At 36.1% G+C, this 27465-nt stretch overlaps 1 protein-coding gene and 1 long non-coding RNA gene across 4 annotated transcripts in view; one reads left to right on the top strand and one right to left on the bottom strand.

The window, feature by feature from the left end:
- The window catches only part of LOC139980267 (A.superbus venom factor 1-like), a 54838-nt gene that overhangs the window by 1330 nt on the left and 26043 nt on the right, over positions 1-27465 (top strand). The window contains exons 2-28 of the mRNA XM_071991807.1: positions 179-334; positions 771-813; positions 1698-1782; positions 2217-2316; positions 7404-7634; positions 8190-8405; positions 9747-9896; positions 10458-10526; positions 11295-11480; positions 12251-12421; positions 12805-12879; positions 13083-13140; positions 13926-13982; positions 15081-15405; positions 15733-15958; positions 17377-17586; positions 17910-18009; positions 19012-19113; positions 19569-19757; positions 20162-20237; positions 20860-21019; positions 21364-21444; positions 22491-22656; positions 24543-24724; positions 25240-25392; positions 25740-25808; positions 27032-27186. Of these exons, the coding sequence (XP_071847908.1) occupies positions 293-334; positions 771-813; positions 1698-1782; positions 2217-2316; positions 7404-7634; positions 8190-8405; positions 9747-9896; positions 10458-10526; positions 11295-11480; positions 12251-12421; positions 12805-12879; positions 13083-13140; positions 13926-13982; positions 15081-15405; positions 15733-15958; positions 17377-17586; positions 17910-18009; positions 19012-19113; positions 19569-19757; positions 20162-20237; positions 20860-21019; positions 21364-21444; positions 22491-22656; positions 24543-24724; positions 25240-25392; positions 25740-25808; positions 27032-27186 (3677 nt within the window). The 5' untranslated portion in view covers positions 179-292. The remainder of the gene's footprint in view (positions 1-178; positions 335-770; positions 814-1697; positions 1783-2216; positions 2317-7403; positions 7635-8189; positions 8406-9746; positions 9897-10457; positions 10527-11294; positions 11481-12250; positions 12422-12804; positions 12880-13082; positions 13141-13925; positions 13983-15080; positions 15406-15732; positions 15959-17376; positions 17587-17909; positions 18010-19011; positions 19114-19568; positions 19758-20161; positions 20238-20859; positions 21020-21363; positions 21445-22490; positions 22657-24542; positions 24725-25239; positions 25393-25739; positions 25809-27031; positions 27187-27465) is intronic.
- LOC139979759 (uncharacterized) lies at positions 2435-7227 on the bottom strand. Of its 3 annotated transcripts, none has more exons than XR_011797321.1 (3): positions 6787-7227; positions 5121-5335; positions 2435-3200 (listed from the first exon to the last, which is right to left on the bottom strand). It is a non-coding gene; the product is annotated as an uncharacterized lncRNA (long non-coding RNA). The 3 variants fall into 3 exon arrangements; XR_011797323.1 differs by having other exon boundaries at positions 5121-5332; XR_011797322.1 differs by lacking the exon at positions 6787-7227 and adding an exon at positions 6132-6507.

The following is a 27465-nucleotide window of genomic DNA, read 5'->3' as shown; positions in this document are numbered from 1 at the left end:
AGCGTTCTCTACTGAGGCGAACTGAATCGATTCGGTACTCTAGAAGTTCAATGCCTTGAAGGATCATGTCCGAAATGGTGTGGTTATATAGGTATACGTGATGTCAACCCAACGACATTTCAACATTCATCATTTCTATTGATTCGTAAAACTGTTGATGGACACTTTGTTTATACAGATTCAGCTTAACATCAGAACCCCGCAGGATATTGTTGTGGAAAGGAAGGATATTGCACCGGAAGCAGTGAGGCATGGCGTTTTCACTCATATTTTACGGTTGCCGGAAGAACCGATGGTCGGTAATTGGAGTATTGTTGTTTATTACGGAAAAGAAGTGAGTGTCAATTTGTTATTTACGAAATTGAAAGTTGGTTAATTGTTGCTGGTTTCAATAGACCACTGTCACAACTTAAAGCTGTGATGTCATAATGTCAGATTACGATTATGAGAAAGATAAATATAGGCTATTAGAGAATAAAACACCTTTTTTTAAGTTAGAATTTTCAAGGCTGCCGCAATTCCTATCATCAATCGAAAGCTATGAAAGGAAGGTCAACAGTGCAAGTCATTGTTAAGTTCAAGTCTATAATGATATATGATATATATATATATATATATATATATATATATATATATATATATATATATATATATATATATATATATATATATATATATATATATATATATATATATATATATATATATATATATATATTAATATAACATTACTTATTCCTATTTCATTAATCCATACCTAATTTGTTTAGATGAAATCAAACAGGACAGTTCAATTTGAGGTGAAAGAATATGGTAAGTACCAAACTTCTTATTACGGCAGGTTGTGCATGGGGTTCAGTGGGTAAGGTTACTTGAATATAGTGGTTGTTAGAGTGATGTTGACTATTGATCATTATATGTAATGGAAACAGTTAAAGGACTATATTCTGGTGGCTGAAAATGATTGCAAGGCAAAATGACTTAAAACGCATAGGTAAATAACCTAATCGCATTTTGTACGGAGCTTTTACAGTGCATGTATTTAATTATTAACGTATGTTTCAACAGAAGTGCAAATGATGCCGTGATACTTATAGGCAATTGAGCTGATTTTTTATATTTTTTATTATGATGTTTAAATCAAATAATATTCCTACAACAATGGAGCAATTTTATGAAGTTCTAAATATGGCAAACACTGACAACTAAGCAAACTTATCACTTCAAGGATAAATCAACGACGAGATTATGATAGTCAAGTAAAGCTTTTGGCGAACTAAATTCTGTCGAGGTTACACGGGAGGGATAAGCCAATGGTAACATGTTAAATTTGAAAGGATTTACTAGTGGCTGTATTTTATTGCTTAGCATTTCGTATGGCGAAGATATGAGGTTTTCCATTTTTTTTTAGATTTGTAAATGCATCTGGCAACAGTAGGATGATAGATGATGTCACCATTTGCACCACAGTTGGAATGTCTTTGTTTTAATTTTAGATAAGGGTTACATTGTCTACCACTAGAATATCCTCTCAAAATGAACATCAATCCTCAAAATGGATAAGATGTCGAGAAAAAAGTAGACGTGATATTTGCTATGCTGTGACAGTCTATAACATAGACAGTTACTATACTTGGACAGTGATGGGATGTTGAATACATTACCTACCGTTACTCATGTTTCTTTTCATGTTACAGTGCTTCCCACGTTTTCCGTGGAAATTCATCCTCCGAACTATATTCTGCAAACGACTAGGTTTCTCGATATTCTAGTGAATGGCAGGTATGGTTTACATATACATAAAACTAACCTATATGCATAAACTAAACAGTATATGCACCACACTACCTGCCATGGAGATGTCCGATATATATGTAATCATTACAGTATCAAACCAATGGAAAGCTATCACCTTAAAAATCACTACACCGGGCGAGAAAGCTGGGGGAAGGGTGGGGGTGGGCATTGGGGATGGTAGGAATAACACATAGCTGATATAGTATGTAAACGGTATATATGGCTCATCATGTACCCAAGTTGTAAGACGGTCGAATGGTTGTTGGAGGTGGGCAGGACTGAATTTGTCATACGTAAACACTAATAGGCCTACCAAATAACCTCGCTTGTGGATTCATCTGTGATATTGCTCGAAAGTTTGTAACAAAGGTGTATTTACAATGTGCTTTAGAATTGAAAGAGAATCTTCCATCCCACAGATACGTATATAACAAACCAGTTGACGGGCACAGCGTCCTAAAGATAGGATTGATTGATCCAGATGGTGAAATAGAAATTAAAGAAACGGATGTCCAGCAGGTAAGTTTATCATATACACATGTACATCTGTTACTTAATATAGCTTTACATTTCATTATTTTCCACGGACGTTTAATTCTCTAACAATAGCGATGCAATTTAATCAAAGAGAGTATATATACACTGAAAACTTAAATTGGTTCACCGACTAACATAACGTTAGTCCATCTGGTGCCTCTCCCGACTAACATAGCCTTAGTCAGTTGCTATACCGACTAATTTATTCCTTACTCAGTTGGATTTCTTAGTCGGTCATCTTAGTCCGTCAGCTTAGTCGATCAACAATTTCTTAGTCGGTAAATGTATATTAGTCAGTTACATTAGTTGGTGACATTAGCCGGTCTTTACCGACTAATTTATATGAGCCACCGACTAGTTTATAGCAGGTTTTACATTAGTCAGGATGGTGCCTCTCCCGACTAACCTTTCTTAGTCGGTATCGACTGACTTGTTGCACTGACTAGAATCACTGAAAGAATTAAACCCGACTAGTTTCACTGACTAGCATCACTGAAAGAAAAGAGGGCAGAAGAAACACAAATAATGTGTACGTTGGCAGTATTTATTTCTGATAAAACTTCTGATGTCTACAAAAGGCTGACTTTCGACAGATAGAGAAGAAATCACTGTAAATAAAATCTGAAAATCTGATTTTTTTTCCAACAAAGTTAAGACAAGTTAATGGATCAAACATGAATCGCAAAAGTATAGCACTGCACAATAATGCAAAGTTGAATCTTGGGCAAGGGTTCCTCATGACTTTCGTTTTAAAGTGGTACCCCAAATCGACACCAGTTAAGTCTTCACGAACAAAGAGTGTTTCTCTTAACTACAAATGGCCTCCCACTTGTCTTCAGGAAGCCAAAATCTGCACCATTATTGACCTGTGAACAGAAAATATGATATACGTGTAAGCACAGATACAGATATAGCACATGATAACTCACATTATCATAAACATACATTTACATTAAAATTTTATAACATATTGGGAGGTATACATTTAAATCTAGGTCCCTCAAATTATAAGCCAGGAATAGCAGCTTTAACAAATAATTATTAGCTTTGCACAGCATAACACCAAGTTATTTCTCAAAGCTTAATAATTATGTTAATCATGTTAATAATGATCCCAATAGACCGGGATCCCAGAGGGTTTGGTTAGCTGGGAAGGTAACCAATTGCCTTGTACATCACAATGTTCACAGTGCATTCCTGTATATGAAACCAGACGACTGGCAAACCGACTGTGGTGGGTGTGGCTGGGAGAGCAATTTTAAAGTCACCTAATAGCTAACCTAGAGCAGCTTTCATGGTAACCACATCAAAGTAAGAACAATGTGTCAGGTATGGCCCCAAGAGCAACAAATGGCCATTGCCAGTAATAACTGGTGGTGGGGTACCCCTGCCAGTGATCTATAATTGACCCCTCAAGGCTGACCTAGGTCAGCTCATGAGGTAACCACTTGAAACCTACTGGAAAATGTTGGTTAGGGCTTCAGATACAACTGATGGGCATTGCCAGTAATTTTTATTGGTGGGGTACCCCTGCCAGTAGACCCCCAAAATGCCCATCCCCCATTGACCTAGATGAGCTCATGATGTAACCAGTTGAAAACTACTGGAAAATGGTATCACTTCATATGTAAGGGATGGGAATTTCCAGTAATTTATATTGGGGTGGGGGGTACCCCTGCCAGTAGACCCCCAAAATGCCCATTCCCTCATTGACCTAGGTCAGCTCATGAGATAACCAGTTGAAAAAATACTGGAAAATGATAGGTATCACTTCATATGTAAGGGATGGGCATTTCCAGTCATTTACATTGGTGGGATAACCCTGCCAGTAGACCCCCAAAATGCCCATCCCGATTGACCTAGATTAGCTCATGAGGTAACCAGTTGAAAACTACTGTAAAATGATTGGCAGGACTCTATATATATGTAAGGGATGGGCATTTCCAGTAATTTATATTAGTGGGGTACCCCTGCCAGTAGACCCCCAACCCCCCCCCCCCTCATTGATCTAGGTCAGCTCATGATTTAACCAGTTGAAAACTACTGGAAAATTATTGACATGATTCTATATGTGAGGGATGGGCGGACTCTGGCAGTGGTGGCCCACCAATAAAAAATACTGGAAATGCCCATCCTTACATATGAAGTGATACCTATCATTTTCCTGTAGGTTTCAACTGGTCAAATCATGAGCTCACCTAGGTCAATGAGGGGATGGGCATATTGGGGGTCTACTGGCAGGGGTACCCCACCAATAAAAATTACTGGCAATGCTCATCCCTTGTATCTGAAGTCCTAACCAACATTTTCCAGTAGGTTTCAAGTGGTTACCTCATGAGCTGACCTAGGTCAGCCGTGAGGGGTCAATTATAGATCACTGGCAGGGGTACCCCAATACCAATAATTACTGGCGATGGCCATTTGTTGCTCTTGGGGCCATACCTGACACATTGTTCTTACTTTGATGTGGTTACCATGAAAGCTGCTCTAGGTTAGCTATTAGGTGACTTTAAAATTGCTCTCCCAGCCACATCCACCACAGTCGGTTTGCCAGTCGTCAGGTTTCATATACAGGAATGCATTGTGAACATTGTGATGTACCAGGCAATTGGTTACCTTCCCACCTAACCAAACCCTCTGGACTCCCGCTCTACAGATCAGTGAAAATTTGACCAAACTTATGAAGCTTGCACGTAAATGATATACTAGACTGTTTTTTTTTTAAAACAGGTTATGAAAAGTATCTTAAATATCATTAAACAGTTGGGTACAATAGTTCAACTCACTCTTCCATCTTTTTTCTCTATGGTACTTGTTCCTTTGCTTTTTGGACTCTTGGATAAACTCTTTTGTTCTGCGAAGGGTACCAATATATCATCTTAAAACATGTCTTTAAGCCATACATAACACAGTTCTCCTCTTCTGTTGTTGCCTCCACACTGGTGTCGTACATCACAGGAAAGCTCACCCTTGATTTAGATATTTGGCTTTTCAATTCCTGCTGGAAAAAAGAAACAGCAAAGTATTCATCATTTGAAAAAAAAAAAAAATAAAGTTGTCACCACAAATTTATGTGAGATTTGCTTCCACTATAGTCTCAAAAAACAATCCCAAAGTTTGAAGCAGACTGTATAAAGCTGACAATTTGAACGAGAGTGTCATCACCATTGCAACCAGAATCAAATGCCCAGAATACAGAGATAATAAAACATGGGCTAAATCTTTGTTTGTTTTTATGATCTTTAAAAATATAAAATTTTAGAAACAGAAATGCACTGAGCCAACTTATTTATAGGCCTAATCGTTTTTAGTTGTTATTTTGCTTGCTCACATAACAAGCCTGTTTAGACCTAGGCTAGAGGAGAATCAGTACTTTGTTACACTAAGTTTGTCTTCGGTCGTTTTGATTTAGTCTTACTAGTAGTACTAAAGTATATAATGGACCGGCGAAGACTAGAGAATACCCAGAGTTTTAGCAACTGCGTTAAACTGTATCATCTGATCTATTATTTACGCCAATGAGTTTCATTCAATCTAGGATCAAAAAGAGAAAACTAATTAATCTTAACCTTTAAATTTTGCTACTAAACAGATATGCTTGAATTACAAATAAATGTCAAAAAACATCATAATCTAAGAATCGATGCATATACATACATAAACAGAATAATTTGAATTCGCGCAAGTGAACCCTGCACTACATTGGACAGAAAAAAAACGTGCAATTAGACCAAACTAAACATACTAAATTTTCCGTTACTTCTACATAAAATATCAATACAAATACAACAACTTACTCTTTTGGCAGTATACTAAAAGCACATGTTATAATAACTTCAGACTATCAAGCTTTCCTGAGAAAAAAACGGTTAATACTTCTTACAGTAAGCAAGTCGACCGTGAAGGAATGTCGCAATTGTTTCCTAGGCGTGACCGGAAATTAAATACTAAAAAATGATGAATGAAAAGGTTAAATAGAACTGAAGCGTGCATCCTGACTGCTCGCAACATATAATACCGTTGACTAGCCAACATAATTTGTTCAGCCTACTGTGACTGTACGTTTGAAGGTCTAGCCTTGCTTATTCAATATCACAAAGCCTACCCATTTAGATTCACATGGGAAATTACAGGAAATCTTTACCAAATGAGTGTAGACTTCAAATAAACTATTGAGCCTTATACAGTAGTTCCAGCATTTGTTTGGGAATAAATTAGAAGATTATGTGCCACTGTTCAATCTAGCCCAATACACACATAACACATTGTTAATTGGTGTTTAGAATGCACACTTTAGTGTTGAGAATGCACTGCAGTACCCAGTAGAAGCCTATAGGCTACTCACTGTCATTGCACTTGTGTATTGCGAAACGCCAACGTGACAACGGTAGCGTTACACTAACCATAATACAGTACTAGTGCCAGTGGCCTAACAATTAACTTTAATTTTACCTTCAAGTTAAAGGAATAACAGGTTGGCCGATGATGCAGTTAATACCTCCATTCTTCTAAAGACCTTCTTGGGTGATTTACGGTTGAAAGTTGCTTAGAGTGATCGTATGAAACTATGCCAAGCCCAGCAAGCTGCCGTTGCCTCTCGGTTTCCAAATTGAAGTGAATCGAATTGAGTTAAAATACATTAGTCCGTCGACACCGACTAAGCTACGATTATGGCGTAAATCGGGTGTCCGTTTCGTTCTTAGTCCATGGGTTAAAATACCTTAGTCCGTCGCCACCGACTAAGCTGCGATTATATTTTCCTTAGTCAGTGTAAACTAACTAAGAAGCAGCGATGAAACGAAGATTTTTGCTAGTCCGTGTGCATTGACTAACGTTACAGACTAATTTAACGTTAGTCCGTAGCAATATTGACTAGTTTATTTTTTCAGTGTAATGTATAAATACTTATACGTGGGAAATCCATTCTCATTGTGGTACCGAACTGATTAGTTCTTTGTTCCTGGTCACAAGTCATGAAGCAGACGTTACGTCACAGTTGATTAAATCATTCTGTCACTCATAATGTTGCATGAGAAAATAATTTTAATGTAACTTCTATTTGCCTTTAGTTGGTGGATGGTGTAGCACAGCACAACCGAGATATCAACATATTGGGAGACAACTGGTTTGATGAATATATAGGCTGTAGCTTGTACCTGGAGACCACCGTATATGAAGAAGCCACTGGTCATTTTGAGAATGCCTCTGATACATCAGTTAAGATTGTCAACAGCCCCTACATCTTCAGTCGGGAGAGGACTGTGCAGTATTTCAAGAAGGGTTTGCCATTTCAAGTGAAGGTACAACTATGACTTAGTGTGGATAACCTTATAATGAGTTCTAAGCAACTCTCATTATAAGATTAGCATAGAGAGAGAGAGAGAGAGAGAGAGGCGGAGAGAGAGGATGGGGGAGGGGGGGAAGACTGTTAAGAAACTGCTTGTTTTCTGTATCTTAAAAATTAAAATTTAATTTGTGACCTTACGTCAGTCTTAGGAGAATAAAAGAAACCCCGGTAATGTATACAGTATGATTGACATTAATTTATCAACATTATCATTTTACTTATGTATAATCAACTTTTTTCTTAAGTTCCATACCGCTCAAAATTATGTTGCGTTTGTGTAATGTTTACTTCTTGTTCCATGGACTGAGTTAACGTATACAAATTAAAATTTAATTTGTGACCTTACGCCAGTCTTAGGAGAATAAAAGAAACCCCGGTAATGTACAGTATGATTGACATTAATTTATCGACATTATAATTTTACTTATGTTAATCAACTTTTTTCGTAAGTTCCAAACCGCTTAAAATTCTGTTGTGTTTGTGTAGTTGTTTACTTCTTGTTCCATAGACTGAGTTAACGTATACAAATGGTCGGCCGGCACCACTGGTACCTGTAAGAGTGGTCGCAACTGGCAAATTATCCGACAACACGCTTGTAAGTCTACGAGATGAACATCATAATATTAATGACGAAGAGAGAGAGATCACAGACAACACGGATCGCCAAGGAGAGGTTAACTTCAACCTTTACGTGCCAACCAATTGCGAAGAAATCACCGTTAATGTAAGCAATATTGAAGTGGGCTTTTGTTAATTACAATCGTGTTAGGCCACAAAAGGACTTATAAAATTCTACGTCATTATGACGAAATGTTTTTTGTATTAACATCATAACAGTTAGGATCACATACGATTTTACCGCATTTTCTCGTCCGCGGTTGGGCGTTGAATATATAGAAGTGCTGAATTATTACTATACGTTAGTCATGCACCGTAATACACCCATGGACTACCAGCAATAAATGTACTATTCTATGAGGTAACTAAGAGTGCTCCGGAACACATCACTGTACGTAATCCACCCATGGACAACCAGCAATGAATGTACTATTCTATGAGGTAACTAAGAGTGCACCGAAATGCAACACACTTTACGTAATCCACTCATGGACTACCAGCAAATGAATGTATTCTTATATGAGGTAACTAAGAGTGCACCGCAACACACTATACGTAATCCACTCATGGACTACCAGCAATGAATGTACTATTCTATGAGGTAACTCAGAGAGCACTGTAATGCAACACACTATACGTAATCCACTCATGGACTACCAGCAATGAACGTATTCTTATATGAGGTAACTAAGAGTGCACCGCAATATACGTAATCCACCCATGGACTACCAGCAATGAATGTACTATTCTATAAGGTAACTCAGAGTGCACCGCAACACACTATACGTAATCCACTCATGGACTACCAGCAATGAATGTACTATTCTATGAGGTAACTAAGAGTACACTGAAATGCAACACACTATACGTAATCCATGGATAATGAACTATGTTCTAGTAGTATGTGATATAGCTCATAATTATGCAAAATATAACTCACTGCGGATAATTAATTGTGTTCTAGTATCAGGTATAACTCAAAGTAGAATAAAATACACCTCACTGTTGAATGAATGTTTTCTTAGATGCAGTAACTCAGAGTGCACCGAAATGCACATCACTACGAATAATGAAGTGATTTCTATAGTAGCGAGGTATAACACAGAGTACAACGAATACACCTCACTGTTGAATGAATGTTTTCTTAGATGCAGTAACTCAGAGTGCACCGAAATGCACGTCACTACGAATAATGAAGTGATTTCTATAGTAGCGAGGTATAACACAGAGTACAACGAATACACCTCACTGTTGAATGAATGTTTTCTTAGATGCAGTAACTCAGAGTGCACCGAAATGCACATCACTGCGAATAATGAAGTGATTTCTATAGTAGTGAGGTATAACTCAGAGTACAACGAATACACCTCACTGCGAGCAATGAATGTGTTCAGGTACCCATGCATGATGTGGCACAGAGAGCAATGTTTTATTTTTCTCTCATCAGCTCGTCACATTTGATCAAGACTTAATAGTACCAGGAGCAGAAGAAATGAACAGCAACGCCGAATTGACCTTTGTACTTAGACCTTATGAAAGCCCAGGGGATGGCAGAGAGTATCTCGTCATACGAACGCCGGATCTAGAAGTTATCAGAGTATGTTTTTTTTTTTAATACAAAATCTGCACTGCCATGAACCCACGCAGAAAATGTATTAATGTCGCAATTATTCAATGTGTAAACCAGTCTGTATATGCTTGAGCATGGAGTCTTGTCTTCACGTGAGTGACAATGGTCAGCGCACAACTAAACGGTGACGTATTTATTCTTTATTTGGATATATTTTCATTTTCTGATACTTACATGTATATTTATAATATCTTTGTTCCTTGGCACATGATCATATAACTGGTGTAAATGGTATATCATATGACTATAACAATATGTAACGTAGTCGTATCCTTGACAACATGGACAAAACAATTTCTGAGGCTTCAAAACATCCGTCCATGCACTAAGAACGTACTTGCATAAAATGATTGGATATTGATTTATAACGTAAGGTCGTAGCTCATCTCGTGTCTGGTAATAACAGAAATGTCATAAACCTGAGACGTATTTCATTGTCGGAATGAGTTATTTTCATATTCTATGTTAAATGATGTTTTGTTTACTGACCTGCAGTGATTAACTATGAAATATTTCATATTTTTTTAGTATGGAGATACTTTCAACCTGGACCTTTTTTTGGAACGACAAGGAAATGATATTTTAATCCATGTTTACGTAAGTGCTATAACTAAATCATATATATATATATATATATATATATATATATATATATATATATATATATATATATATATATATATATATATATATATATATATATATATATATATATATATATATATATATATAAATATATATATATATATATAAATATATATATATATATATATATATATATATATATATATATAATCCCGACATTCCTAACAATATATTCAACATAAATTGGGCCTAGCCTATGCCAAATTCATACAGACTAATAATACAACAGTTACGCATGCGAGAGACATTACTTACGGCTCTTTATCGGTCCCTTGTAAAATCTCTTTGAAACAAACTAATAACATTTACTAGGTACGTAATATATTTCGCAAACAAAAAAATAATGTAACTTGTTAGAAAAACTAATACTTGTGTATGTGCTTAAAAAGCTTCACAAGTGCCAGCATTTGGCATTTGCAGCACCTTCAAAAATCGAAAAAGAAGGACACCCCTCCCCCGTGTAGTTTTAAACGCCAACTAAATATTTCGAGCTTCCTTAAATTGTTATGTCGGACGTGAAAGTATTTTATTTATGGCTGTTTCACTTCCATTAATGATCAATATTTTGTATCTCATTCGAGATTCAGGCTTTTCTCATTTAGTTGTTTAACTGTAATATATAGGTTTAGGATATGACTGAAACTTGTTGACATGTTTTTAAGATAAACACTTAATTTAGCAGATATATACCATCATAATCTTCCTTTTTTTGTGTGACAGGTAATTGCGAGAGGTAAGATTATCCATGATGGAAGCAAGCAGGTTGGAAATATTGACGGATACCAAATCACTGTCACACCGGAAATGATACCGAGCGCCCGAATCGTCGCTTACTTTATTGGGGAAAACAACCATATCATAGCAGATTCTGTGAGAATTGAAGTCCGAAGAGAATGTCATAATCAAGTAAGTTATACTTAAACGGATATCTGCTGCATATCTACGTAAAAGAAACAAATTACTAAAATGATGCTTGAAAATCCAACTTTAATAAACATCAGAGATACACATTACATTACACAATAATTTATATCTCATTAATAATCATGAGTGGATGCGGCTTAATGGAAAGTCGTCGAAATAAGCTTGAACAAGGTATATCAACAGACACAAGTTGAATCAATGTCATACTTGGGGGAGAGATACCCTATGATGCTTGACTTGTAGCGACAATACATCGTGAATGACATGTGATTTCTACATTCATTTCTACATGTGTTTCTCATACATTTCTAGGTGGTTAGTCTATGTAATAACATACATGTCTAATCGCCACTAAGCTTGCCGAAATGTATGAACTGGGTGTTTGGATTCTGGGGCTTATGAATATACATATATAATTTAATCATAGCACGAAAACCGACGTATGACAATTTAATTCGACATATGTCGATTTTTTTATCAAATCCATGGTGTCTGAGCGAGGAGTATGGGTGATTGGAAATGCGAGACTCATGGACATGACCAACAGAGATGCTTCGTGCCAACATACCGCCCACCCCCCCCCCCACCGCTACTACCCAGTTGTTGAACGGCTTAGCGACGTCCATGCAGGCTAGAATATAACATCACATTAGTTTCTTTGTGATGTTATCAGAACAGATATGTATAATGTTAAGATTACTGATACCAATATTCTGATGCATAAATATTTCACAAAATTTTTCTCAATACAGGTTACCGTAGGACTTGTGGATATTGACAGAAGATCTTTTGGAGAAGCCGCGGAACCGAATAATCCAGTCCATTTTCGAATAACTGCTGAACCTGGTACCGATGTATCATTGATCGCCGTAGATAAAGCAGTCCTCCTTTTGAGAGATTTTCACAGGCTAACTAGTAAAAAGGTAACGATTGTAAGAAGACTATGTGGCAATTAGGTAACTAAAGGTCATACTTTACATAGTCTGATACACAATACAAAGCTCTATACGTTATTTAGAGGTTTTAATGTTATGTATGAAATGGAGACCCTTTTATCTCGCTAAGCCTGACAACCGCTCTTCCGATAACGTATACCATGTGGTGATCCCCCCACTCGCTTCTCAAAAAAAAAAAAACATTTTTCATGTGAACCGTTGGTCTGGTTACTGAGAGGGCCATAATACGCTGCAATTATCAACCATTTACAAAATATTATTGCTTTTATAGGGAGCATAGAGAAGGTTAACAAAACGATGAGATAATTACAGTCAATATGTACCCCAAAACGTTTTATATTTTCACTTAGATGTTTTCAACAATGGACGCACAAGACACTGGATGCGGTCCAGGTGGTGGAATGACCTCCGAACACATTTTCAAGGTATTGGAAGAAAAATTGACTTATTAGAAACAAAAAAGGCAATTTCGTTAAACTAGTAACTGATTCCTAACCACACACGGAAGGATTCCAAACGCATTGTTGACTTGTCCGTCCCAGTTCGGAGGTTTAATATTGAACTAACTATGAACACGCATTTCAAATGTTTGCTACGAATATACTACCTGTATTATTTGTTATTACAGAATGCTGGTGTAACAGTAATGGCCAGTGATGGACCACTCAACGTCGGTGATCGAGAAGGTCTGAGAAACTTTTAACTTGAAACTTCACTGCATGCATGTCTAAAATCACTATCGTTAATATCTGAAATGAACCATTATGTCAACATTAACAATAGTAAGGATCATGATGATGATGATGATGATGATGATTATATATATATATATATATATATATATATATATATATATATATATATATATATATATATGTATATATATATATATATAAATATATATACATATATATACATATATATATATATATATATATATTTATATATATATATATACTTCGAGTTGTTTAGAATAGTGTTTGATCTCCTCCAATGGGATTCAAACCCAGGCTTATATGCGGATACCTTATAAAACGAGGCTATTGACACTTTTCCTGTAAGGATTGCTATAATTCCACTGTATGCTTTTGCTATCTGTATCCAACAATGCAAGTTCTGTTGTGGTGACATATTCTTTAGAAATCAATCATGATGCTTACCAACCTGAAATCATTTGTGTAAGCTGCAGCCTCATCTCGAAAGAGATGCTTTGAACAGAACTATCTCAAATGAAATGGAAATAATCGAACAAGGCAAACGAATATATAGACCTATATATTTGAAACGGTAATGGGTCGCAAAACACAGAACAATGAAAAAACTTCCAGCCTCAATCGGGATTCGAACCTGGGCCTCCTGCATTATATGCAAACACACTAATCAACCTTAGGCTATGAACACTTTGTCAGTTCAGAGGATCGAAACCAGTAAAAAATATTTACAACTATAAAACTTAATTTGATCTTGATAGGTACTCACTGTGTAGCTGATGCCAACAGCCGTAGAAGACGGTCCCTTGAAGAATTACGTGAGTTTATTGAATTTGTATCTTTGTGTATATTCCTTATACACACTTTCACTTAAAATCTGCCACTACATGAAGAAGCGAGCCCACGGTCGTCCGCGCGCAAGTAATTCCTCAGTAGGTTGAGTGACATCGACTGGACGGGCGAGTGTGTGTACGGGGTGGGGAGGGGGTAGTACATCACATGGATCTCAGAACCATATGTAGGGGTGCCGGGGTCTATATACAAGCCTCTCCTAAACAGTATTGCCTAACTGTGTCGTTTACCACAGAGTATTGACCAGTCCCTCAGAGCACAAGGTATATAACAACTCTTGGCATCTAAGTACTGTCTAGAAATTAATATGATCAGTTTCTATAATCTTCTGGCTTGTCTCTATACTGCAGATGTATGACAGTTTAAAGTGTCTTGGTGAATGGTAGAGTTGCTTACAAAGAGAGGCGTCTTAAACAATTTCGAAACAAAGAGAAACTAAACCCCACCCCACACTACCAAACAAGAGCTAACTTTACACTGGCAACACACAGTGATTATGTAGTAGACAGGTGTAACTTCATTCAGTAGAGATTATACAGAGCATGAAATAACTTAGATTACTTTAATCATTTAAAGGAAAACTAAAGCAAATATATTTGCTGGATTCCTTGTAATGGAATCCCGGAAGGGAAAAGCACGGTCAACTAACACCTTTCTCTCGCCGAATACTTAAAATAACTGACCTAGGAATTACTTATGACGCTCATCAAACAAGGCCTTACATTATCGTGGGCTAAAGCCCACCAAAGACTACACATGGACCAGTGTGCTCCTCTTCAGCAGAGCAGTAAGGCTATTAGACACGGAGTCACTGAATCCTGCAAACATGACTATATGTATTGAACACCAATGAAGGGATAAGGGAAATGTAAAAGAGTAAAAGGGCGGGGTGTTGGATATGTCATACAGGGGGACAAACATACAGCACTCGCTATAGACAAATAAAAGGGGTTCTAAGCTATACTTTAAATAAACACGAAGTCCAGATACGAAGTCACTAATCCTGTGAAAATAATAACCTCTAGATATTCTTTGCTCTGGTTGAATTTCATCCAAACATACAGTTGAAGAATTTGGCAACGACGAAAGAAAGATATTTGCCTGCTCAAGCGGACACCGCCGACGCCTTGGAAGTGGCTCATGTAATGAGACGTCGGAAAAATTCCAGCGACTTGCTCGGAAAAAATTTCCTGAGATGACAGAAGATGTCGGCGATGAGTTAAGTAGAATTTGTATCGCCTGCTGTAAGAAGGCTGAGAGTGACGAATCCCGTGAGCGAAATATTGGTTTCGATTTTGCAGCTTTTGCTGATATTGATCCGTTCGATGATGGGTCAGTTCGATTCGATTTTCCAGAGTCATGGGCCTTTGACTTGGTTCACGTCGACTCGTAAGTATGAATCTACTTCGTGTAGCATTATTGAGTACTAAATTTGGATGGTTTACATGAGAAAATTAGAAATATGCGATGCTGGATAAGCTTGAATGATTTCTATCTGTTTATCCATAGTGTAACTCTGCGTTAACATGTATGGTTAGCCAAATTACAGGTCATGTTATATTTGACATTAGTCAATCGAAAATATTTCATATGTCCTCCAACTCTGAAACAGGAACCGTTTATACCCGTTTTCTCTTTTTGATGTTTCTTTATAAGAGAGAAATTTCCTTACACTTAAGCGATGATAACGTGCATATACAATCCTTTCCCCAACAGTAACGCATCAGTTTATCTGGGGTACATCCTACCTGGAAGTATAACTACATGGTCCATACAAGCGTTTGGTCTTCATGAGAATTTCCCAATGTGCGTCATTGAACCAACAGAGCTGGTGGTACGGTCTGATCTTTTCATTCAATTGCTACTACCGTATTCTGTGAAAAGGAATGAACACGTGGAAATCCAAGCAGTCGTGTTTAACTATGGCAGAGAAGATGTGAAGGTAAGATCTTGTAGTTCTAACTACAGACTCATGACAGGTATTTCAATCTCAAATTATTGGATATAAAAACATTCAATCAGAAATTTACATTTAGACTGTCGGAGTTCCTGGCAAATGCGTAACGAGGAGCATGAGAGTCCCGGCTCCTGGCCCAAAGGGGCCCCTTATCAGGAGGTCCAAGCAAGGGCGGCTGCACAAATGTTCACGAGGGGGGGGGGGGGTCAGTAGGTCATGGTGCAACACACTACTTGATACTATCTAAGTATCATTTTTTTCCAGCCGGGGGGGGGGGGTGGGGGACAAGTGCCCACTATAAAAAATATACTGTATGGAGTATAAGGGAGACTACTGTACAAATACAGTAATCAAACCTAAGCATATGCCTAATTTTGGCTGAAAATTTGTCTCCGTCTAAGTCAAATTACCTGTGCTTTTTTACTGACCAGATACACCGAAGGCATCTTTATTCTTACCTTTCATTATTATATTTATATGAAAGCCCTGCCTTTTTTCAAATGAACATAGTTTAAAGTCTGTGGGGTGTTAGGTTATTGTTTTAGAATTTTTAAAAATCATATGTCACGATGTTGTACTCAGTACAACATAGAAGCGAGATTGTGAATCATCATGATCAATGTGTCACATGAATGGTAAAAAATGGAATCACAAGGAATGTTATTAATGTCATAGAATATCACACATAGTACAGTAAGTTGTTATCCCTGGATAAAGATTATATAGTATTCGTGATAAATAATGACCTTTCACTTAATTAACAAGGCCTATTGGCCAGGATTGCATGTTTACAAATGCAGTACAAATAATAACTATATCATCTGCTAACGGCACCGATATTCAAGGCAAGGTTCCTTGCATAATGTGAATGTTTTTCATGATAGCCCTTTCCACATGAATTCTAGCACTTGCAACTTAGGATTATAGCATAAACTTCAGAAGGTGCATGCTTCCCCAGACCAAATTGCCTAGTATGTAAAATACTAAATGCAAATGTAAACTAAATAAGGGAAAGTGGTGGTGCCGTGTTGTTTAAGACTATCAGTTTGACTGTATGTTAAGCCTTTAAAAACCCATTCTATTCGTTTATCTGTCTGACTTTACATATTCATATATAAAGTCAAGGAAATACATTATGAATCTATTTGAGAATAAAGAAAGCACATGCCACATTATTTACAGAAAGAAAAGAATATTAAAGCAAGGGATATTTGCAGAAACCAGGAACAAGAAGCATAATGATCTTGCGTTGTCACTTTATTATAGGTAGTCGTTTTTTGTTTCTGTTGAAAAAAAAGAAGCTATTTCTGATTATGAAGCAGTTTTGGTGTACCATGTATAACAAAATGTCCGATATTGGTAAATGTGTTACTATTATAAAGAAGTATCATTTCTCATGGCAGGTAGCAATGGTTCTAAAAACACCACCAGAAATTTGTTCTGAGGGGACACCTAACGTTTTCTCAGCTAAGAAGGAATTCATTGTAAAAGCCACAGATACCTTCACTGTCACCTACGTAGTGATTGGAGTTAAAGTTGGAGAATGGCCTATCACCGTAGGTATTGGGAGCACCAAAGGCAGTGACGGCGTTACAAAGAAACTTAACGTCATCGTGAGTTTTTTTCTTAATATTTCTTCAAATTAAGGCAATTAAAGGATGAATAATTGAAGTCCAATATCGCGCATTAAAGTGAGTACGGGTCCGGCAATGCAATAACATGTAAGTTACTACTTTGTGAAACACAAAGTTCCCAAAATACTACGCGTCCAACATGGTATGACATTGGGGATTGCTTCTAAATGGCGTGCATGATACTCTCGGCCCTCTCAAGGCGAAAGGGCCGAGAGTAATAGGGAGAGTGTATTTTCTGCTAATAATCGTATTTGTGAACTTCTTTAACACTTCATTTCTTCAATGCAATTTCATTCCATTAGGCTGAGGGAATCGAAAGAACGTTTCATCATTCAGTGCAACTGAATCCTCAAGGAGTCGAACTAAATCGTAGGCGAAGAGATATTCGAGAGATTGAAAATTGTAAGAATATTTAAAAAAAAATCACATTCCTTACTTATGGCTCGAGCCATAGATTAATATCAAGAACGTGTATAAATATGTATATAACAGAACCTCTTCCACAATAGTTGACTTAGAGAAGCAAGTTCGAAAATTGATTATTTCGAGTTAAATACATTGCAAGCGATTGAGATTAAATTGACTAGATTATCAATAAAAAGACAAAATTGTGATTGACAAAGAAGGAAAACAAAACGGTAATAAATTCGTTGGAATCACAACTCCAATTTTCTAGGATTTGTATCCTTAAATCGAGGATCACTTCATGTATGGGAAGGGGTGAAGCAAATGTTGGAGCGGTACTGATGTAACCATAACGTCTGGCGCATACCATTATAAGTTTATGTGAGTATGCGTATAAAAGGGATAGACTTTTATCAATATTTAAGCCTTAGTCTTATCCACAAGTTATAATTGTGTAAGTATCTATGTGATATGGACATTGCAACTAATGCTTTGAATTGTCTCATCTCAATATGCTGAATGGAGTAAAATAAATTACTAAGCAGGTTTTTAAACTTTTTAACATAGCCATGTTTACAGCTTTAGACAAAATAATGATCTAAACACTAATAATGAATATCACATTCTTTCTAAAATGTTAATGAGTTAATGAGTGATATAAGTAATATTGTGACGTTGCCATTAAAGAAATTTAGTTTGCACGTTTGAAGCAAACAATGTAGCTTCAGAAACACTAAACTGAATTCGGTTCCGTGAAAGTACACATAGATACTTATACAATTACAACTAATCCAAGAAAAAGAAGAAGAAAAAAAAAACAAGGAACTGTTAAGCCTCAAAGCTCCCCTTGTACCTGATTCTGATTGTATAATGTATCTAAAACTTGACAATTAAAAGGTCATGCTAATCAAGGAGTTGAAGAAACTTAGGAAGAAATTTAAGAAATAATGAAACCGTTCCCAAGTGTCAGTTTTTCCCCATTCTTCTTCCCTGATACAGGTGTGTGGGACGCGGAAAATGCAGCCCAGTTAAACTGTCTTGATATAACCTTGCCTCCAACAGTTGTGCCAGGAACAGAGTCATGTCGTATTAGTATATCAGGTAAGGATCGAATCACGTATAACTTACGCATTTATTAATTTAATGTCTTATAGTTCCTCGTGGCTATTGTTCTTCAGACTATATATATATATATATATATATATATATATATATATATATATATATATATATATATATATATAAATATATATATATATATATTATATATATATATATAAATATATATATATATATTATATATATATATATATATAAATATATATATATATATTATATATATATATATATATATATATATATATATATATATATATATATATATATATATATATATATACATATATATATGTACAAGAGATATAACTTCGAAGCTGCTTTAAATAAATTGACTCTGTACTGGTTAGATTTCATATAAATAAAATATCATAATAATAACATATAAATAACAGATTTAGATTGCTTACCGTACTCTTGCTTTAAAATTAATGCACCAGGTTCTCCTCTTGGACCCGCTATGAGAGCCGTTGTGACTGGTCTGGGACATTGGATCCAGCAGCCAACTGGTTGTGGAGAACAGACAATGATTCGGCTGGCTCCTAATGTTTACGTCCTAAAATACCTTCTAGCGACAAATTCAGGAAATGAACAAATCGAAGCTACTGCACTCTCCAATATTAATTCAGGTTTGTTTGGAAAATCTACTTCGGAAGTTTGTTTTTCGAAATTCATCAGCAAACACGTATTGAGACTTTAACATGCTCATGTAACGAATTAAATCTTTAATACAATGAGTCAATGAATGTGAACGGTTGAAGCAATAAATAAAGTTTGAAAAGTAAGTTCTTCTTCACTACCGGTACATTTTAAAACCAAAGTGTAATTAATTGAAGAAAGTTACTCTATAGTCATTCCGTTGTAGTATTATTTTTAATAGTGCAACTCTCTATCCTTACGAGTAGCGTCAAATGTTTACTTGTTATGTTTTGTGTTCATTCGGTTAAGAGTGACATTCTCTACCCATAACTGTGTGCACTCCTATATCGATAATGATTGTTATAACGTATACTTTCCTTGGCTTTTCCTGTAGGTTTAGTTCGAAAAACAACCTATCGTCACGCAGATGGGTCGTTTTCAGCGTTTCTCAATAGAGCGGGTAGCACGTGTTGCGTATAATATTGCGTTACTCTTTCAGTAACTGACCTCTAATTGCCAGAGAAATTAGATTTATATCTTTTGTTGTCGAGATTTTCGTTGATGACTCGTGATTTTACGCAAATTTAGTCATATCGATTACGTAATGTAAATTAAGTAATGTCTATCCAGGCGCTCCTTAACAAATATGTCTGGTGTCTGATATTGTTTATTGAAGTGGTTAACACTTTAGAAAAGAAAAGAAAAAAACAATTAGCCCAACATTTCTAAACTTTTTAATCTATAGGCTACCATTGGATCCATTGATAATGTAGTTGCAAAGAATTCTGTTCTGATTTCATTAAGTTATTAACCGAGTACCAACTTCAAAATGTAAGAGTGACTTCATTGTTCCAAGTGATAAGCTGTTTGTTTTCAATCTGTCTCTATTTCCTTTGAATAATCTCTCTCAAACACAGAAACACACACACAAAAGACATCAATTCAAAAGGCACGTTATTCTTTTGTATATTTCGTTTTGAAATTTGTATACCAGCTGACCAACCATGGTACCCCAATGCTGTAATCACGAAGGCACCAATTATACACTCATATAGACGTGTTCATTACTTTGTCGCGACTTGATTTATACAGGTTGACCGCTTTCGTGGCTAAGGTATTTTGTCAAGCCTCAGAACTAACTGCAGTTGATGCCATGGTTCCATGTAGTGCCATTGGCTGGATTGTGAACAATAGACAACGTGCTAATGGTGCTTTCTATGAAGGACTAGCAGTTATTCACAAAGAAATGACGGTTAGTATATAACGAATGGTTCATCATACAACCATTTTAGATGTTTATTTCATCATATTAATCATTAAGATAAAAACTGCATAAATACGAAAATAGTTACATTCTGAGAAGCGCTTTACATGAAATCTAGATTATTCATTTTCACAGTGGAAAAATTGGCGTTTTACACAAACAATTATTGATGTCATTGTTGATATGTAAGACCCCCATTGAGTTAAATTGATTTCAAGTATATGTAGCTGTGAAACATAATTGGAATAGAGAATAAAGTTTCTTTGTTGAGCGTTTAAAACCTGAGCCACCTATGGACTATAAACATTCTCTGTTTGTTGTCGATTTTTCAGGGCGGTATTGAGGGTGACACTGCTATGACTGCCTTCACTTTAATCGCTATGGCTGAATGTAGGTCTACATGTGATCAGGGGGTGAGTACATCATTTTATATGATCTTAAACAAAACAAGAATTGACTATGCTTTATTAACTGTAGTAGACATTATTGACATTATTGACTTTTTTTCTTCTGATTGATGATTTGGTTTACGTTGGTATTCTCAGGGTGTACTAAACATCAATAAACTGGGATCATACTCTATGATACTTCAAGCAATATCAAATGCCAGATACTCTTACTGTGTAGCTAGTAACGGTCGTCAAAGTCAGAGCTGAAATAGATGATGGACTCGACGTGTTAGTGTAGTTTTATTTATTCCTGAAACTTCCACCCCTGTGGATAATCGGATAGTGCTTTCCTCTCTACTGTTATGGAATGACAACAGAAAAAAGCCTGCAAATACTTTACGTATCCAGGAAGACAATAAATGCAATGGAATGTATCGATCAAATATAATTCTCATTCAATTACCATCTTTCATCAATCTGCACATTTCTAATTGCAGGGGTTAAAACTTTGACACTTAACTTAAGCTTAGCTACAGGATACGTTATATCATTACATGTACCTTACTATCATACTAAAGACCAACGTAAGGGTTGGTCTGTAGATCTTCTGGTAGCGCCTTGCGAAGACTTTGAGATCCTTGCGAGACGATCGTTTCGACGAATGCTAACTTCTGTTCAAACCGATGCTGGCGAACCACAACCAGCGTATTCAACTAGTCGTTGAATAATAATATATATGAATAGGCGTAGTATCTATTTACTGACAGCAAATGTAAAATATTAGTCTCTGTATGCCTTCAGTGCACTAATGTACGGTAAAACGCAAAAGTTATAGGGGGCAAAGCTTCAGACTTTGCCAAAATTGAGCACGTACGAAAATGACCGAAAACGCATGTGGTTAAATACTTTAAAATTGTTGTAGTTTTCGGTAGTTAATGGTGACATCTACCAATATATTATGTAACGGTGTCACTATACAAATGCCGTAACGCTATAGTACCGTAAAAAATAAGGAAATCTTAACAAGTTAAAACATAGTTTACTTGTTTGTTTTTTCATATATATTTTAGAACCCAGCTGCTAAGAACAACGCCATTTCTTACTTGGAGAGTCAACTTGATGGACTTCAACGACCATATGTAATTGCTGTAGTGACCTATGCCTTAGCTCTAATGAATAGTGACAGGCGTGCAGATGCCAATATTAAGCTAAGATCTCACTCCGTCCACGAGCCAGGTAAGATGGCAATTATAAGAAAAGGAAAAATAATTTGTGAGCAGCAGAGAACATTATAATTATGTGGAATACAGTCTAGTTCATGTTCTTGTAAATATGTGAATCCAAAATTTCGTTACCATGCTCACACTTTCTCATTTAAAGGTTGGAATGTGCTTTGCTCAATGTAGCCGGTAAACCCTGAGAAACAATGAAAGCATCTTAACAATTGTACGCCGTAAGGCTCAGACTGGTAAATTTTTTAGAAAGTGTAGGTGACTTTGAACCGTATTACGTGAATATGTGAAGTTATCACTGTAGAATCGCGGGTATGGTAAGAAAGTGGTGACACAAGAGGACTCAAGCAAAGACTGAAACCGTTTTCCAGTTACAAACTGTATCGATAATAAGTTGAACTTGTCCGAATACTGACTTGTAACTAATGATATTAAAGTGAAATAAATATATGAAACAAAGGTATAACGAACTCACACATTACTTGCTCACGGGAGACTCCTTATACTTATCCCAGGTTTACTCCAAAGACAAAGAAGATTCAAACTATCAGAATAAACAAACACACGCACACGCACAACCACACGCACAAATGGTAACAGTAACATGTCCATCACTTGTTTAGGTTAAGAGTTCAAAAGAAGTTCTCTCCGTTTCCGGAAGTTAGCGTCGATGATCTCGTAGTCCCATCACACTATTATACTTGTACAGTCTTATTCCAGATTATATGAATATGAGTTTTTAGATTGTATACAAGAAGTCATGAGCTTCCTCGAAATAATAAAAGTATTAAGCTGGGAAGGTGTTGCCCTCACTTCAGACGACTTAATCGAACATTTAATGTAATATAAAAAAAAATATATATAGTGCTCCATGAAAGAATGGATTGAATAATTACAATAAGATATAAATGAATACGGTATCCAACAATGGTTCCTTCGTAGATTTAATTATGAAATTTTATGATATTAAAAGTATTATGGTGTTCAACAGCGGTTCCTTCGTTGTACGAATCCGGGAGCTAAAAAGTCGTAATGGAATTTAAAACTCCTTTCGTAAAAGATTAATACTGATGTAGCTCTCCCCCTTTCCAGACCCCCCTATGTCACTCTCTCTCTCCCTCTCCCCAACAATTCTCCCTCCTCATATACCTCTTCCGCTCTCTCCTCTTCTAACAACTCTCTCTTTCTCTCGCCGACACTCTAAACTCTCTCAATTTGTTTGACACCCTCCCATGTTTCTCCCTTTCTTGCTTCCTATCCTATGGGTCTCATATTCCCCATCACCTATTCCATAATTTCGTGTCGTCCACACCCTGTAGGATCATACGTCACCAGCACCACCAACCATATACCCAAGTAAGGATAGAAACGTACCCTCGCGAAAACACAAAATAATATTATGATACTATAAGGGGAGGAGTCTACTTACATCATTAATTACGAAACAACATCAATACTCTCCCCCCCCCCCCCCACTTCCCGGAATATCAGTGAACTTCAATATCGTGATTTTGCAGTAAGACGAAAACTAACCTGATATTTTCTATCTGTGTTATAAGAAAAACTTAAACCCACACGTCTATCGCAACCCATTGGAGAACTCTTATTCAAAATAGGTGGACGTTGAGAAAACAAGTATTTGCTTGAGTTTAATTAATCAAGCTACAAGAATTAGTATTAAAAACTTAAAAGAAACGCGATAAAAAGTGAGAAATAAGAAAAATGGAGACAGAATTACATAAGAAGAAAATAAAACAATTGTAACCAGTAAACACCCTGGTAATACTTGCATTTTTCCAAGACGTCTTCCACGGCATTTTAAATACCCAGAACAATTTTCCTTTCGACCTATCTTTTTATAAATTACGAATTCTCGTGCCTGGGGTGCAGGCAACCAGCAACAAGATGGGCGACCATTTTGGATTCAACGCCGTCCTTCAGCTCTTTCCGTCGAGACGACCGGGTACGCTCTCTTGGCACAGATCAAACTTCGTGAACTCACATATGCTGCAGAAATTGCAAACTGGTTATCGACGCAACAAAATTATGGTCGAGGATTTGTTTCTACACAAGTAAGATGATCGATTCAAGAATTCCCATTTTTTAACTGGAAACCTCCTAATTATTCTTTTTTTTCATCACTTTCACTGAGTTTATCACATCTACTTGAAATGTTCCTAACGTGGCCTTTTCTTTTCCTGCAAAAAGTCACAGCTGGTTAGCAATTTGTCTCGATACGGTTCATACCACCACAGAGCTCATTCTTATAGGCAACATATATAGGTTAAACTAAGAGGAATGGCTTGACTAAATGTTTGGGTTGTGTTGAAAACATGCAGACATTTACACGGAAGAGGCGTAGCAAGCTATAAATTTTCAGTGTTTTATCGAAATTGTGACTTGTTACGACAAACTTTCGACTACTTGTGAAAATAGAGAGAAAATAGACGTTTTGTGAAGTAAACAAAACGAGTCTTGTCGGTCCCAAACTAATGTCTGTCCATTGCTGTTGATAATACTAAACATGTACATTGAGCGTTCCATAATGCCAGGATTTAATGATCAAATTCATCTGCTTATTTTCCAGGACACGGTCATCGCCCTGCAATCTCTTTCGGAGTTTTCAGCCCTCACCGTAGGAGGTGACTTGAATCTTCACTGCAACATATCAAGTGCGAATGGCTTCAAGACAATATTTCGGTTGGAAAATGAAGACACCTTACTTCAGAAGACAGTAGAGGTATATATGTTATTAGTGTTTTATATTGGTATTAATATATAAATTATAATAAGAATAAATTAATTATATATAATAATCATATTTACGGAATTCGTACATCTAACACACACACACGTACAGAGCACGATACGCCAAGGTAGAAACCACCCAACCAAATATATATATATATATATATATATATATATATATATATATATATATATATATATATATATATATATATATATATATATATATATATATATATATATATATATATTATATCGTGGAAATCAGGTGACTTATCAAGGATATACAGTTCAGATCAATGATAATTGTAATAACTGATTGTCTTGATTTATTTTTAGGTACCGAAAGAGAACATTAGAGACCGACTTGTGGTGGAAACGCAAGGAGAGGGAACTGGAACATTAAATGTACGGCAAGAATTTCATTTTTAACTTGTAATTTATTATAACGAACAGCCTAAACATAAATCGACATTGTAAACAAATAGACAAATTTCAGAGGTAAGCTTTGCTGAAACGATTTATCAAATTTAGGATAGTTAAATTGTGAACAAGACTGAGTTCAGCAACCAAATCATGAATTGGATTTCTTCATTAACAAGACACCAATGTTCACGGAACATGAGAGAAGTGCCAATCTATCAGATTTAACCAATCCCGAAAAAATATAAATTGCATTAGCCTGAGATACAATGGAAAGACTTGCACTATGTTAGTTATGTGTAAAGTCCATATCACGTCATTTTGAACACCAGAGCATGCTGTGGCGTGAAAATACACTTTGTAAACTGTGTAAACACATTTGGAGGTTAACGTTAGCAAATATATTTTTGGAAAGTATTTAAGCACGTTAAATTAGATTGGTCCGAGTGGAGGTTATACATCATCGTATGATACAAGTAATCTATTCTAATAAACTGCACACTTGATGGTAATTTTAAGATAAAACTAATATTTTGCAATAGAGAGAAGACGGCGTCGCATCAAATATAATGTATACGTACAAATGCATGTTGCAGCTATATCATTTGTTTCCACTTCTTTGGACCATGTTCTCATCTACTATCGAATTGAAATGGAGCTCCATAAATCACAGTTGGTGATACTTAGTTGAAAGAAAACTTGCTATAACATCGTCAATCATATAAAGACGATATGACGTTTAGGCTCTCAGGTTCTGTATGTATAGGTGTGCTGCGCATTACGTAACATGTTGTTTATGTTTTTCGCTCTTGTTCAAACCTTGGGATCTCCAGACACGTCCTTAATTAAGATAGGGCTCTGTCATATGAGCCCTTTCTAGTGTCCCGAAACTAATCACTTCCGCTGATCACAAGACGACATCTTTTCAAGCATATTTTCACAACCATCACATAGGTTAAGGTATCATATGTTACAGCGCTTTCCAAAATCTTTGGAGATCTGTAAATAGTATAAGTGACGCTTAATATTATCTAGAGCTGTATCTATACGGCTTGTTAGGAACGATATGACAGCTATGAAAAGCCTCATAGATAATCTATTGTAGCTTAAGGCATCATTCTTTGTCCATCCAAACTACTGTCTTCCTTGGTGAATATGATATTATTGTGCGTGTTGGATTGATTATCAACAAATATATTCCACTATAGGTCGAAGTGAAATACAACGAAAATAGTAACGATAGAAGAGAACTGTGTCCATTTAATATGGTCATCTCTACCAGGAGAATTAAAACGGATCAAGACCCGGATGAAGAAATACGGTACCTTGTGGGCGACGAGCTTTTAATTAGCGTCGAAGTTTCGTAAGTCATTGAGATATACAAAACAAACAAACAAACAAATAATATATAAATATATACACATATATATATATATATATATATATATATATATATATACATATATTTCCTTGTGAACTTGACGTCATTACTTTCTTATAACATGCTAACGTGTTATACTGAAGAATAATCGAGTTGATTTCTGTGAAAGAAAAGCCTCCAAAATATATATTTAAAATGAGAAGTAAATGAAGATAACAACTTGACATGCAATGCTACACTGTTAAAAAAAAATCCGTAATT

The sequence above is a fragment of the Apostichopus japonicus genome, chromosome 14 (assembly GCF_037975245.1).
Source record: "Apostichopus japonicus isolate 1M-3 chromosome 14, ASM3797524v1, whole genome shotgun sequence".
Taxonomy (NCBI): Eukaryota; Metazoa; Echinodermata; class Holothuroidea; order Aspidochirotida; family Stichopodidae; genus Apostichopus; species Apostichopus japonicus.
Note: the sequence above shows the minus strand (reverse complement) of the source record. Positions and strands in the feature narration are given on the sequence as shown.